The sequence below is a fragment of the Orycteropus afer genome, unplaced genomic scaffold, assembly GCF_000298275.1.
Source record: "Orycteropus afer afer isolate SDZICR_OR568_19922 unplaced genomic scaffold, OryAfe1.0 scaffold00109, whole genome shotgun sequence".
Lineage (NCBI taxonomy): Eukaryota > Metazoa > Chordata > Mammalia > Tubulidentata > Orycteropodidae > Orycteropus > Orycteropus afer.
This window is the reverse complement of record NW_006921696.1, coordinates 6,400,457-6,416,630: the sequence shown is the minus strand read 5'-3', so window position 1 is coordinate 6,416,630 and position 16,174 is coordinate 6,400,457. Positions and strand designations below refer to the sequence as shown.

Sequence of the window (16,174 nt, the reverse complement as noted above, 5' to 3'; positions counted from 1 at the left end):
GTTAGTTTAGTTTTTATATTAACATAGTGTGCTATTTCATGATTGACCACAAATAGTAGACACTGAGCCTGTAGCTGTTACTATCACCTTATTTAAGATGAAATGATCTAATCGCAGTACTTCCAGTTCTGATCAGTCCCAGGAACAAAATGCTCAGTGCTTTAAATCTGAATAATCACCCAAGGGTGATATGAGGATGCACCATGTGGAATCTCAAGGAAGAAAAGGCAAACACTACACACTAGTGCTCTGTAAACCTCACCACCATAATTCTAGTTTTATTTCAGTGTTCTGTGGGTATAAATAGCTACCTATTATCTTGGAGATATAATTCACAGTGGACATTTTAATATGTAAAATTCTCCCTACTCGAGAGTTACAAGCATTAATCAAAATGCAATCTTAAACCCTTCAGAGTAATGTAACAGAATAGCAGAAAGACATTAAATAAGATGTGGTATTTGTTTTTACAAAAGCAGTCAACACAAAAAAGATGGGCAATAGGATGTAAACTTCATCTATTCCTACTTTTGAAATCTGTTGCTATCTGAAACATTAGTTTCATATATCTTCTTCTTGTTCTCTGTAATAAACGTAGTTAAAAAAAAAAAAAACATTTAGATAGGCCCCTTTTATGTTTAATTATTAGCATTTTTTTTTACTGATTCCAGAGCCAAATGATTTGCATTTCTTATTTGTAATTATCCATAAAAATTCGGTGCAGAATTTACTATCACTAAATTAGCAGCAGTTCATAATTAAGAAAGTGAACCTTGAAATCACTGACTCGTAGACCATGTTAAATTATCTTTTATTACAATTAAAGTTTAAATAACTACAAGCTTTTTACATGTAAAATTTGCTACTACAATTGCTATTGAAACTTTGAAAACACATCAGAAAACTCTTTTTAGAATTACTGCAAGGAACAGTGTCCTCCCCCATCAAGAACAGTATGAGAACATTGTCCACTTTGTCCTTTCTGCCATTCTATTCTGAATGATAGCAATTGTATGAATATACATAAACATATTCTTAATTTATTAATCTTTCTGCTCATAATTTTTTGTAAATATTTTAAATAAAATTTGTTAATCCAGTTACTCTGTAGAGTTTTTGATCTCTCAGTTTTAGTGACATCCCTCAGGTTATGAGCACATATTTTTGCCATGAGTCACTATAAATCATGTGGGAAGCAAGTGGAGTTTAATCAAAATAAATAAAATTATATACTTATCATAATCAACTTGTAAGAAATAGTAAAGTATTGATGACTCAGCTGTAGTAAGATTAGGGAAGGCTGCTGTATCAGTCTCATCATCAAGTTTAAAAATATTTTCTCTTTAAAAACAGTAACCAAATACGTAAAGAAGTACACAATCAATTGTTCCTCCAAGCTTCAAGCTTATTTTTTTCTAAGGAAAAGAATCATAAAAATGTTGTCTGTACTAAAAAAAAAAAAAAGTCACAAATCTTTTGTATGAAAGTCTTGATCATGTTATTGGAGACAAAACACACTCTTTCAAAATTTATCAGACACTGTTGTATAGGATTATTTTTAAACGATCGTATGTGACATTTCATAAGTGACAAAAACAACAATAACAAAAATCCATCAAGTTGATTCTGACTCCTACTGACCTTATGGAACAGAGTAGAACTGCCCCATAGGGTTTCCAAGGCTGTAAATCTTTACAGAAGCAAACTTGCTCTCAGAGAGTGGGTGCTGGGTTCGAACCCCGATAATTGGGTTGGCAGCCAGATGCCTTAACTACTGTGCCACCAGAACTCCTTATAATTACTGGAAGTAGAGATAAAATGCTGATTTGTCCAGTTGACTTTGTACTGCTTACCTTGCAAAGCATGGCCTAGAAACAGTTCTCATTTAACCTCATTGTACTAACTACTGTAAATTTTTGAGTAAGATAATAATTGCCACACTAAATGCTGACATGAAAGTGGAATAACTACAATGCAACCATTAGACAGCATATGATAGTCTTGCACATATGCAATGTGCTGACATTTAAGAGGTTATGCCACGTCAAGCAATGTCCATTGTCCTTGAGTGTACAGCCATATATATAATAGTCTACTGAGATGGAAATAGTACTCCTGTTGGACGAAAGTGCTGAATACATCATTATTGATTGGCATTCTTGAGAGCATCTTTGGCTTAACATTGCCCTTTTATTATCATCTGTCAAGAGAGATTTTTGTTGTTTTGGTTTTGTTTTTTTCATTTTCTCATTCAGTGTTGTTTTATAGTTATTTATTTATTTATTTTCATTTCTTCAATTAAGTAGAATCTCTTGAAGTCAGGAGCTGCTTCTTATACATCTCTGATTCACCAGGAGCCTTGGTGGTACAGTGGTTAAAGGCACTCTCAGCTGCTAAAGGAAAGATCTGAGGTTCAAACTTACCATCCACTCCTTGGGAGAAAAGACCTGGCAATCTGCTCCCAGAAAGATTACAGCCAAGGAAACCCTATGGGGCAGTTCTACTCTATCCTGTGAGGTCCCTGTGAGTCAAAATTGACTTAGCAGCATTTGACAACAGCAACAGATTCCGTACAGAGCCCAAATCATAGTGAAGATAGACCAATTTATTTCAAAACCACCTGTTCATTTTACTATGTTGTTGTTATGTGCCGTCAAGTCAGCCCTGACTCATAGCGACCCCTCCTTGGGTTTCCGAGGCAGTATCACTACAGAAGTAGGATTGCCCAACCTTCCTTCCGAGGAGTGGCTGGTGGGTTTGAACCGCCAGCCGTCTGGTTAGCAGGCAAGTGTCTTAGCCACTATGCTACCAGAGCTCCTGTTCATTTTACTATAGTCATATAAAAATATACCTTTGTTCAATTAGCTGAATGTTGCATTTTAAAAAATAGTTTCAAAAGGCAATAATTGGAGGCACATTACTTCAAGCTATATGCCCTGCCAAGGGGATAACTTACTTCCAAAAACGCTCTTTGTAAACTGTGAATTAAAATAGTATTAAATATATTTGAATATGAAGCTTTAATACTTGTATTTCAGTATTTTGTCAACTACTCCAGAATTGTAGGCATAGTTACCTAGAATCAGGAATACAAAGCTAAATGCATTTCAATGTAACCTTAACCCATTGCAATTTTTGAAGTGGTACATTTTGATGGGTTTTCATTGTCAGCAGTATCTGTGTAAAAATTCATACAAATGATATACACTGCAGACCTGGATATATGCTGATTTTTTAAGAAATAAAATATCTCTATTTTTTTAGTTGCCTTCCCTTCACCCAAGTTAATATGTGTCTACCCTATAGTTAGTGGTTTACCCTTCCTTCCTCTCCCACCCCTGGTACCCATTGAAGAATATTTGCTTTTGTGTGAAATCCTTTTCTTAACTTTTTGCAGTAGTGGTCTCATGCAATATTTGTCCTTCTATGATTGACTAATTTCACTCTGCATAATGTTCTCTGGGTTCATCCATCTTACGAGATATTTCCTAGATTCACTGTTGTTCTTTAACGTTGCTTAGTATTCCAGAAATAAAATACTTTTAAATGTGTTCTCTCACCTAGTGAGCTAATTTTAATTTGTTTATTATATTTCAAATACAGAAAAACAAGATTCAGCTGGAGATAGTAATAATATTTTTATTGTGGTGAGTGGGTTGAGACAGATAATGCAGTATCATTTATAATGTGTTCTTATGTTTTCTGTAGGTGGATAAGCGGAGCAGCTGTAGTCAATGCCTTTTATTCTTCAGGCAGAAATCAGATAGGTAAGATGTATTTCTAAATAATTCTTTAATATTTCTTTGTTTTCCCCAACCTGTAGTACATTGTATGACCAATTTACAATACCTCCAAAAAAAAAAGTCAAGGCTAAATTATTGATTTATTAAATATACTTCTTGAAAGTAAATGCATCCAAATACCTCTTTTCACTAAAATGATAAAACTTAAATTAGTAGAAATTATGTTAAATAATTTTGTTTCTTTTGCAATATTCCGATTTGTAACAAAAATGGTTTAACTTTCTTGTAAGTACTTTTTTGTGATTTAAAGTCCCTTAAATATATCTCTATGAAATTATGTTGATTTTAATACTTTATAATCATCAGCATCTTAAAGTAGTTTCATGTTTCAAGAGCCAACTTTTCAGAGAGCTAATTTTCCTGGCAAATCTGTAAGCTGGCTCTGGTGGAGATGGTCCTATTCTATATCATCTTCATTCTAGAAAATTTCAGGGATCTCAGAAAGTTGAAAGAGCAACTATATCAGGTTGAATCATACGAAATTGTATTGATTGACCCACTTTTTAACCAAGAGAGAGAAAAAAAAAATTGTGTTCACTAATAAGTAATAGTACAGCAGTACACGTGGAAGTTTGATACATGAGTGAAAGATGTAATGAATAAATGAATGACTTAATTTTAAAAAGATGTTTTTCTTTTCTTGGGAAAAACTTGTGCATGTTTAAACTTGATCTTTTTAAATATGACATAAATGGGCCCTTTTTTCAAGAGATTTAAGTATGTAGAAAATACCCAACTGACTGAGTGCTACCAGAGGTATTCTAAACAAATGGTAGAAGAAGTTTCTCCAGTTGTATTTAGTCCAGCCATTCATTTCTAAGTGTGGTCCAAAATCAAGAGGGGAAAAATAATCTCAGCATTATTCTAAACTATTCTTTTTACATCTCAGAGTCTTCCCTTAGCCTCATTTTTCTTCAATTTTGCTATCAATTAGGTTAGAAATGATGGACGATCCTGTAATTCTTTTTTTTTTAAATCATTGATTGAAAAATAAGCCTTTAAAGAAATTATATCCTTCTTGTATTTTAAACTTTCATTGTACCTTTTCACATCATTTTTAAGCGTACAACAAGTTAAATTAAGTAGTTATCTGCATTTTCTTCTAGTCTTTTTATGGGTTTTTATTTTTGGAGTACAACTTTAATCCATCTGGAATTTTATTTTGCTGGGAGCTCTGGTAGCATAGTGGCTAAGGCACTTGACTGCTAACCAGAAGACTGGCGGTTCAAACCCACCAGCCACTCCTCAGAAGGAAGATGGGGCAATCTACTTCCGTAGTGATACTGCCTAGGAAACCCAAGGAGGGGTCGCTACGAGTTGGGTCCCACTCGACGGCACATAACAACAAAAACAACAACATATGACATGGAAATGAATTATACAAAGTAATCAAGAAAAGGTTGTCTTTATATAACATACAGATAATAATTAAGACACGTGTACCTGGGTTCAATTAGCTCAAAGTCTATGCTAATATGTTTCTTGGTTAGGGAAATTATTGCCTTAACTCAGACAACAGCCTGCTTAATGATCAACTCCAATCCTTGCAGTCCACCCTTTGTAATGTATTCCTGAAAACCATTCAGAACATTACTTAGAAATGCTTTTATGTCCACAGGGTCTTCACTTTGAAGACCTGGTTTTAATATTCAGCAGGTCTGTCAGTGTAGGATCTAGCTCATTCAGGATGTGACTCAAATAGAATAATTAACTTTCAGTGGAGTCCCAGGACAAAGGGAGGCAGCCAAAATGTCAGTTCTGCATCAGAGCATATTAAGTTTCATTTTAAACCAGCTCAGGAAGGACCCTGGATCCTACCAGACCAGGTACTGATTTATCCCCAGACAATAGCCTGATAAATCCTTTTTAGGTCCATTCTGGCATATTTATCCCTTCAGCCTTTCTCTCAAGCAGGTCCAGGCAGTTTAGGTCAAGAAGGGATTTTGGCTGACTCTTAGTTACCCTAAATCTCAGCAGGTGACTCAAAATTGGTAAGCCTCAGAGAGTTCCTTGATCAAACTAGACCTGAGAGTGTTCATTTTGAGTATAGTACACTCAAACCAAACAAGCACACAGCAGAAGGAAAAAGAAAGTAAAAGTGGCCTAACATTTCACAAAATAGACAGCTATTCTCTGAGTAATCAAGAAATATCTGTAATAAGCATCCTTAATACATAAGAAAGATCTTTTTAAAGTGTGTCTAGATAAATTCATCTGGTGGAAATATGAAGTAAAATTGTTAACCTTCTTATATATGCTTGTCTGTTAAAAACAGCAGTTCAGAGAAGGGAAAGTGTCATGCAAGAGGAGAAATCTTTGACATGTGCACTCTTTCTCTTGACAGTTCGTTTAAATCTTTGAAGTGAGGATTGTCTTAACTAAAAATAATTGAAGATCCATATTTTTTCTTTCGCCTTAATAGGAATGTTTATGTGTACATACATACATACATGTATACATACATACTTCTGCAGCATTGACTTAATGGGTTTATAGGATGTACATGGAAAAATTGAGTTGGTATAAAATAGTGTGTGTCTCATAATGCCGTACTCTAAATAATTAGCCCAAAATTAGATCACATACAATTTCTCATGGGATTGATCATTTATGTTGCTGCTGTTGTTGTTATGTGCCATTGAGTTGGACCCTACTCATAGCGACCCCTCCTTGGGTTTTTGGGGTGGTATCGCTATACAAGTAGATTGCCCAGCCTCCCTTCTGAGGAGTGGTAGGTGGGTTTGAACCACTAGCCAAGTGCCTTAGGCACTATGCTACCAGAGTCACCTATATGCTAAAAAATTAATTAATTAATTAATTAATAATAGTTATTCATAAGAAGTTATCCATATCAATATTTTCTACTTTTCAATTCATTTCCTACTAATTTTTGTCAAAACTCACACGTATAGACTAAATTTCCAATTTCATGTACCCCTCTTACTTCACATCTACAACTAAAAGGGCAACTTTTAGGATGTTGTTTGCCATTGAGTCAGACCTGACTCATAGTGACCTATCCTTGGGTTTCTGAGGCAGTATCACTAGGGAAGTAGATTGCCCAATCTTCCTTCTGAGGAGTGGCTGGTGGGTTTGAACTGCCAGCCTTCTAGTTAGCAGTCAAGTGCTTTAGCCACTATGCTACCAGAGCTCCTAAGCTACCAGAGCTCCTAACTTTTAGGATAAGAAGGCATTTTTAATGGTTTTCCTCATAATACTAAAAGTGTTTAATTTACTGTTTCCCTTCCTTTCACATTTGGTTGTTGGTGCTTTGGGAGTCATGCTTGGCATTGAGAAAGCTACATGTGAATGTTTGTCCAATAAAAGCTGAAGCACTATTCAATCATCCCATTAAACTTTAAAGTATCATCCAAGGAGATGTTCAGTTCAGTTGGGGAGTCTTATTATTGCTACAGTCTTCCTTTTCATTAGAAATGAAGTAGGGATCGTTTTACGGTCAATTTTTTTCAACTTCAGGAAATTGATAGGTTATTTAGTATATATAGCTTAATTGTCTGTGAATACCTTAAGATATTTCAACTTTCTAAAGGAGCTCTGGTAGCATAGTGGCTAAGGCACTCGACTGCTAACCAGAAGGCTGGCGGTTCAAACCCACCAGCCACTCCTTGGAAGGAAGATGGGGCAATCTACTTCTGTAGTGATACTGCCTCAGAAACCCAAGGAGGGGTCACTATGAGTTGGGTCCGACTTGACAGCACATAACAATAACAACAAAGTACCTTACTGATTTCTAGTATGATTTTCAGCCTTCAGGAATAAATGTTTCCAAACATGTTTCTGCTCCAGTTAATATAAAAAAGACTGATTATTTTCCACCAAAAAACTTGATTTTATCTGATTGCAGGCTTGAGCTTTATATGAAAGATTCCAAAAGTGTGACCTTATAAAATAAATAAACCAGGGAAAAGAAGGGGATAAAATCTTTTGTTTTATTGATCAATGATGTATTTAATTAACTAAATCATTGATAATCATGAACATAAAAACTGTACAAGTTGGATGGAGACAAAGTTTGTGAAGTCTACTAATAACAGACTAATGGGGAAAATCCTCCTCTCAGAGATTTAGCTGACAGAGTAAAAGGGGAAAATCATAATTTGCAACACTGAACTTGAAGACTATTATTTAATATGAGCCATAAAAATCATATCACTTGCCTGAAGAATGGCATATCAGGGTATAATTAAAGCAGCAGGATCTTTACAGTTAATGTTTAGTCTTGATAGCACATTTCATAAGAGCATTTTATATAATGGGTGGATTTTAATCAAAGTACATAGTGTGGGAGATAGTGCTCACTTTAAGTTACTAAAATGCTGCACTTAATTTTTATGCTTTAAGCTAAAAATAATTTCTTGGCACTGCTGATAACTCAGGCAGCTACATGTGAGATATAACTTTCATAAAAATTCTCTAAGGGCATAAGATATATATATTATATTATATATGTATAGATAGATAGATACATATATACATATATATATATATATTTCATCTTAATGTCATGACAAATTTCCAGTTTTTTTTAAGTCTGCAGAGCAATTGTCTGGAGACAGTATTTTAAAAATTTCCTCTAAATACTTAATAAGTGTCTCTGAAATCCATGCAGTTAATGTAGTATTCACTCCACCTTAAAGGCAAATAAACAACATTTGCTACTCTGTGCTAACTAGATATTAAGTTTCTTAAGGTTAGGAACCTTCTCTTATAGTCTCTGTATCCCAATAGCACCACTCAGGGCTTTCTATGTAATATTGACACTAAAATTTGTTTTGTTTTTAGATTACAGAACATAGTTTTTCACTTAGTGGATAATAGAGTTTAAAAACAGATAAAATTATTAAAATATGACCACTAATTTGAATTTCTCTCTGAAGTCAAGGATTAGCCACTTGTAAACATCATGGTCCCAAAAAAAAAAAAAATGACTTTCTAAAAATAAACCAAGGGAAATATATTCCAAGAGAATGGAAACATGATCCGATGATTAGTGTATTTCAGAAATTGTTTACTTCTTTAAAGAAAAAAATGCATGTGTGTGAATATGACTAAGAAAGAGCTGACCTTATTGAAGTGGATAGAATTAAGCTTTCAGGACCTCCTTTTGCTGATGTAGCACAACTCAAGAGGAGAAACAGCTGCAAATATCTATTAATTTGATACATGGAATGTATGAAGTATAAATCTAGGAAAATTGGAAATTGTCAAAAATGAAATGGAATGCATAGAGATCATTATCCTAGGCATTAGTGAGCTGAAATGGACCAGTTTTGTCCATTCTGAACCAGACAACCATATGATCTACTATTCCTGGAATGACAAATTGAAGAGGAATAGCGTGGCATTCATCATCACAAAGAATGTTTCAAGATCTATCATGAAGTATAATGTTGTCAGTGACAGGACACTATCCATACTCCTATGAGGAAGACCAGTTAATATTACTATTATTCAAATTTACACACTAACTACCAAAGCCAAAGATGAGGAAATTGAAGATTTTTACTAACTTCTGCAGTCTGAAATAGACCAATCAATCAATCAAGATGTGTTAATAATTATCATTGGTGACTAGAATGCAAAAGTTAGAAACAAAGAAGAATCACCTGTAGTTGGAAAATATGGTCTTGGTGATAGAAATGATGCTTGAGATGGCATGATAGAATTTTGCAAGACCAACAACTTATTCATTGCAAATACCTTTTTTCACCAACACAAAACAGTGACTGTACACGTGGAGTTTGCCAAATGGAGTACACAGGAATCAGATTGACTACATCTGTGGCAAGAGGTGATGGAGAAACTCAATATCTTCAGCCAAAACAAGGCCAGGAGGATTGTGGAACAGACCATCAACTGTTCATATGCAAGTTCAAGTTGAAACTGAAAATAACTAAAACAACTCCACAAGAGCCAAAATACAACCTTGATTTTATCCCTCCTGAATTTAGAAACCATCTAAAGAATAGATTTGATGCATTGAACACCAATGACTGAAAACCAAAACAATTGTAGGAAGACATCAAGAAGAGCATCCATGAAGAAAGCAAAAGGTCATTAAAAAGACAGGGAAGGAAGAAATAACCAAAGTGGATGTCAGAGGAGACTCTGAAACTTGGCCTAGAACAGAGAGTAGCTAATGCAAATGGGAGAACCCACAGGATAAAAGAGCTAATCAGAAGATTTCAAAGAGCAGCTTGAGAAGACAAAGTCAATTTTTATAATGGAATATGCCAAAAGTTGGAGTTAGAAAATGAAAAGGGAAGAACATGCTTGGCGTTTCTCAAGCTGAAAGAACTGAGGAAAAAAATTTAAGCCTCAAATTGCAGTATTGAAAGATTCCATGGGCAATATATTGAATGGTGCAGGAAACATCAAAAGAAGATGGATGGAATACACAGAGTCGCTATACCAAAAGGAATTGGTTGATATTCATCCATTTCAGGAGGTGGCATATGATCAAGAACCAGTGGTCTGAAGGAAAAAGTCAAAATTGCACCATAGGAATTGATGAAAAACAAGGCTCTAGGAATTGATGGAACACCCATTGAGATGTTTCAACAAATGGATGCCCCACTAGAGTCAGTCACTCAGATATGCCAAGAGATTTGGAGGACAGCTACCTGGCTAAGTGACTGGAAGAGATCCATATTTGTACCCATTCCAAACAAAGGTTCTCTCACAGAATGTGGAAATTATCAAACAATATTATTAAGATCACAAGCAAGTAAAGTCTTACTAATGATAATAAAAATGATTGCAGCAGTATATTGACAGAGAACTTCCAGAAACCCAAGCTGGATTCAGAAGGGGATGTGGAACAAGGGATATCATAGCTGATGTCAGGTGGAGCTTGGCTCAAAGCAAAGAATACCAGAAAGATGTTTCTTTGTGTTTTATTGACTATGCAAAGGCATTCAATTGTGTGGATCGTAACAAATTATGGATAACTTTGAGAAGAATGGAATTTCAGAACAGTTAACTGTACTCATGAAGAACCTGTACATAGACCAGGAGGCTGCCATTCAAACACAACAAGGGGGTACTGCACTGTTTAAAATCAGGAAGGGAGTGTGTCAGGGTTTTATCCTTTCACCATACTTATTCAACTTGCATGCTGAGCAAATAACCTGAGAAGCTGGACTGTATGAAGAAGAACATGGCATCAGAATTAGAGGAAGGCTTACAAACAACCTGCAGTATGCAGACCACATAGCTTTGCTTGCTGAATGTGAGGATGACTTAGAGCACTTACTGATGAAAATTAAAGACTACAGTCTACAGTATGGATTACACCTCAATGTAAAGAAAAAAAAAAAAATCCCCACAACTGGACCAATAAGCAGCATCATGATAGATGAAGAAAAGACTGAAGTTGTCAAAGACTTCATATTACTTGGCTCTACAATCAACACCAATGGAAGCTGCAGTCAAGACATCAAAAGACATATTGCATTGGGCAAATCTGTTGCAAAAGACTTGTTTCAAGTGCTGAAGAGCAGATATCTCCCTGAGACTAGGATGTGCCTAACCCAAGCCATGTTATTTTCAATCACCTCACATGCATGTGAGAGCTGGACAATGAATAAGGAAGATCAAAGAAGAGTCAATGCTTTTGAGTTGTGGTGTTGAGGAAGAATGCTGAAGGTATCATGGACTTCTAAGAGGATTAACAAATCTGTCCTGAAAGAAGTGCAGCCAGAATGCTCCTTGGAAGCTAGAATGGCTAGAATTTGTCTCACTTAATTTGGCCATGTTGTCAGAAGGGATCATTCTCTGGAGAAGGTTGTCATTCTTGGTAAAGTGGAGGGTCAATGAAAGAGGGGAAGGCCCTCAATGAGATGGATACATATGGTGGGTGCAGCAATGGGCTCAGGTATAGTAGGAATGGTGAGGCTGGCACAGCACTGGGCAGTGTTTCATTCTGTTGCACATAAGGTCACTTTGAGTTGGAGATGACTCAATGGCACATAACAACAAACAACAAAAACACACATACACACATATATATAAAGAGAGAGAGAGTTTGGAAGGAAGTTTGGGCAATCTACTTCTGTAATGATACTGCCTTGGAAACCCAAGGAGAGATTGCTATGCGTTGGGTCTGAATCAATGGCAAATAACAACTATATATATATATATATAGAGAGAGAATATATATGTAAAACTTGTTGGGATTATGTATTATATGAGGGTGATGGGTTGTAGCAGGGATGGGAAAGTCTTGAGGAAAACTGGAGAAATAGTCAAGACCATGAAATCTAAGGCTAAGTTGATGATTTTGTATTTAAAGATCAATGATAAGCCATTGAGGGTTTTTTTTAAGCATGAGAATGATAATGACAGAGTTACATTTTCAAAACTCCAAACCAAACTCATTGCCATCAAGTCTGTTCCAACTCATAGCAACCCCCACTGGGTTCCCAAAACAGTAAATTTTAATGGATGTAGACTGCTTCATCTTTCTTTTGTGGAGCAGCTGATGGTTGCAAACCACCGACCTTTTAGTTACCAGCCTAATGCCTTAATCACTACACCACCAGAGCTCCTTACAGTTGCATTTTAATAAGATTAATTTGACTGCAGGTTAGATAGAATACAAGAACTCTGAGAGGTTCTAGTAAGATGTGCAATAGGAAGAAAGACTGCACAGACTCTTCAACAAAGAAAGGGGAACCAATTAGCAAAGATACAGAAGATAATCCTGGAGCCCTGAACTTTGAAAGAAAGGATACAGAAGTGAACTAAACTCTAACTAGTAGAAGAACCTGCATGAAAACACTGAAAAAAGAGACATACGGAGCTGTGATCTGTTAGTGATCCTGATCGAAAAAGGAGACATATGGAGCTGCGATCTGTTAGCAATCTTTATGGCATGGACAGCTTGGATATTCCCAAGTGGTGTTAGGACCTAAAAATTGGCCCTCCTAACCAGGGGCTGCACGGAGGGCTGGTGAATAAAAGGGGACACAGTGAAGATGGAGATAGGCTGAGCTGTGGACTTTTGCCTGTCTGGAGGGTGCAGCCATTTTGATTGTTTACAAGCAGTTCACCCATTTTGGATATTAAAGCAACAGCATTCTCTCAGATTCCAGGAACCTAAGGATAGCCTCCACTTGCCAGGAATTACAAGGACATTCCAGATGCAACAACTGGAAAGTGGGAGACAGCAACAGTGCTCATATGATGCAACCACACCCACACCTCCTACAGCACAACTTACTGAGAGTCACCACTTCCTTCTCCACCAACTGGCCAATAATAAATGACCACCAAGAAGACCCAGACTCACTCTTAACTGCTCTTCAAAACAGTTAACAGAGATCTAAATACAACAATGTCACAGTGTCTTGCAGACAAGAGAACAATCACAGTTCACACAAAGAAGCACGATAAAGTGGCAGAAACAAAGAAGCAGGATACAAACCTAGAACACATCCACGGGGAAGCAGCATTGGAACTCCCTGATAAGGAATTCAAAAGAATTGTATTTAGGTATCTTCAAAGGATTGAGAGACAGGTCAAGGAAAACACTGACAAATTTAAGGAAAACTTAGACAAAAACTGAGAACAATTTCAGAAGAAAATAGAAGAACAAAATGACAAAATAAATTAAAAATTAGAAATGATACAAAATCGGATAGAACTTCAGAAGATTAATACTAAATTTTCAGAAATAGACAACATATTGAAAGAGCAAAGGAGTAGAATTGAATCAATGAAAAATAGAGTTAAAGGGATTGAACACAAATACCAGAATACTTCTATGGAAAGGGATCAATCAGAAAAAAACATCAAAAGAAAATGAAGAAAGCCTAAGGTTCATGTGAGATACCATCAAAAGGAATAACCTACATGTAATTAGAATTTCAGAGCAGGAAGAGAAAAAAGAAAACCACTGAGAAAACTGTCCAAGATTTGTTGGAAGAGAACTTCCCTAATATGATGAAAGATGAGAATATACCCATTCAGGAAGTCCAACGAACCCCTAACAGGATAGACTCCAGAAGAAAATCACCAGCACATATCATCATCAAATTCACCAAAATCAAAGACAAAGAAAGAATCCTGAAAGCAGCATGGGGGAAAAAAAAAAAAAGAAAGAATGTTACCTACAAATGACAACTAATAAGAATAAGCTCTGATTTCTCAGCAGAAACCATGCAAGTGAGAAGACAATGGGATGGTATACATAAAACCCTGAAACAGAAAAATTTCCATACAAGAATTGAATTATACATATGGCAAAATTGTCCTTCAAGTAAGATAGTAAAATTAGGAGATCTCCAGATAAGCAAAATTAAGGGAATTTGTTAAAACCAAACCAACCTTACAAAAGATGCTAAAGGGAGTCCTTTGAACAGAGAACCAATAATAGCAAATAACAACTGACCATTAATACACAAGATGATATAACCCAGAAACCAACACAGCTATGGAAGTATCCAAAGTAAAATAAACTTACAAGATTGTAAATAGGGAACCAGAGACATCAATTGGCAAATGAGGACAATTGCAAACTAAAAAGAGAGAAAAATATTGTAGTTACAGAAGTTCTAAATGGTGAGGAAGTCGAGAGAGTTGCAAGATAGAATAGACTGTTCTAAACTCAGGGAGAAAATTATAAATCACAGGGTAACCTCAAAGAAAAACGATAAACCTTCACATCATAATAAAAAAGAGGACAAGCACAAATATTCAGCAAATACTAAAACAACAGCAACAAAGGAAATGATAACATAATTCATAAACATAATGAGCTCAGCAGAGAAAATTATATGAAACAAAGAAACCAGGAACAGCATAAGAAACACATAACAAAATGACAGCAACCAAGTCATACTTGTCAATAATTACACTGAATGTCAACAGATTAAGTACACCACTCAAGAGACAGAGAGTTGCAGACTGGATAAGAAAATATAACTCATCAATATGTTGTCCACAAGAGACACACCTTAGAGACAAATACAAAAATAGACTAAAAATCAAAGGTTGGAAAAAGATATATCAAGCAAATGGCAACCAAAAAAGAGCAGGAGGGGCAATATCAATTTCTGATAAAATTGACTTTAAGACAAAAACTACCATAAGAGACAAGGAAAGTTATTATATAATGATTAAAGGATCGATTGAACAAGAAGATATAACCATAATAAATACCTATGGACCCAATGAAAGAGCCCCAAAATACATAAATCAGACTTTACAGAATTGAAAAGGCAAATAGATGAGTACACAGTCATATTAGGAGACTTTAATACACCACTTTCAATGAAAGATAGAACAACAAGAAAGAAACTCAACAGAGATGCAGAAGAGCTAAACAATACAATCCACCAACTTGACCTTATAGACATCCACAGAGCACTTCACCCAACAACAGCACAATATACATTCTTTTCCAGTGCACATGGAACATTTTCCAGGATAGACCATATGTTAGGCCATGAAGCAAGCCTTCATAAATTTTAAAACACTGAAATACTGCAAAGCACCTTCTCAGATCACAATGCTATTAAATTAGAAATCAACAATAAGAAGATCAACAGAAAAAGAGCAAACTCATGGAAACTGAAGAACACCCTCCTTGAGAAAGACTGGGTAAGAGAAGAAATAAAAAACAAAATTAAAAAATTCCTTGAATCAAACAAGAATGAAAACACAACATAACAAAATCTTTTTGACACAGCAAAAGCAGTGATCAGAGGCCAATTTATAACAATAAATGCACACATCAAAAAAGAAGAAAGAACCAAAATCAACACTTTAAACAAACATCTCCAACAATTAGAAAACAAGAACAGCAAGAAAAGCCTATAGTCCCCAGAAGAAAGGAAATGATAAAGATTCAAGCAGAATACAGTGAAACAGAAAATAGAAAGACAATAGAAAAGATCAACAAGACTAGAAGTTGATTTCTTGAAAAGATTAATAATAAAATTGACAAACTACTGCAAATTTAACAAAGGAAAAGAGGGAGAGAATACAAATAACACAAATAAGAAATGAAATGGGTGACATCACAGCAGAACCAACTGAAATAAAAAGGATAATATCAGGATAAAATCTGGAGGAAATGGACAGATATCTAGAAACACACCACTTACTTAAACTAACACAGTCTGAGGTGGAAAAGTTGAACAGACCCATAACAAAAGAAGAAATTGAACAAGTCATAAAAAAATTACCAACAAAAAAGTCCTGGCCTGGACGGTTTCACCGGAGAATTCTACAAAACATTCAGAGAAGAACTGACACTAATCCTACTCAAACTATTCAAAATCATTAAAAAGGATGAAATCCTCCCAAATTCATTTTATGAAGCAAGCATAACCTTGATACCCAAA

General features: G+C 35.4%; 1 protein-coding gene across 1 annotated transcript in view; it reads left to right on the top strand.

The window, feature by feature from the left end:
• The window catches only part of MME (membrane metalloendopeptidase), a 137,345-nt gene that overhangs the window by 100,571 nt on the left and 20,600 nt on the right, over positions 1–16,174 (top strand). Inside the window, exon 16 of the mRNA XM_007943564.2 lies at positions 3,709–3,767. Within this exon, the coding sequence (XP_007941755.1) occupies positions 3,709–3,767 (59 nt within the window). The remainder of the gene's footprint in view (positions 1–3,708; positions 3,768–16,174) is intronic.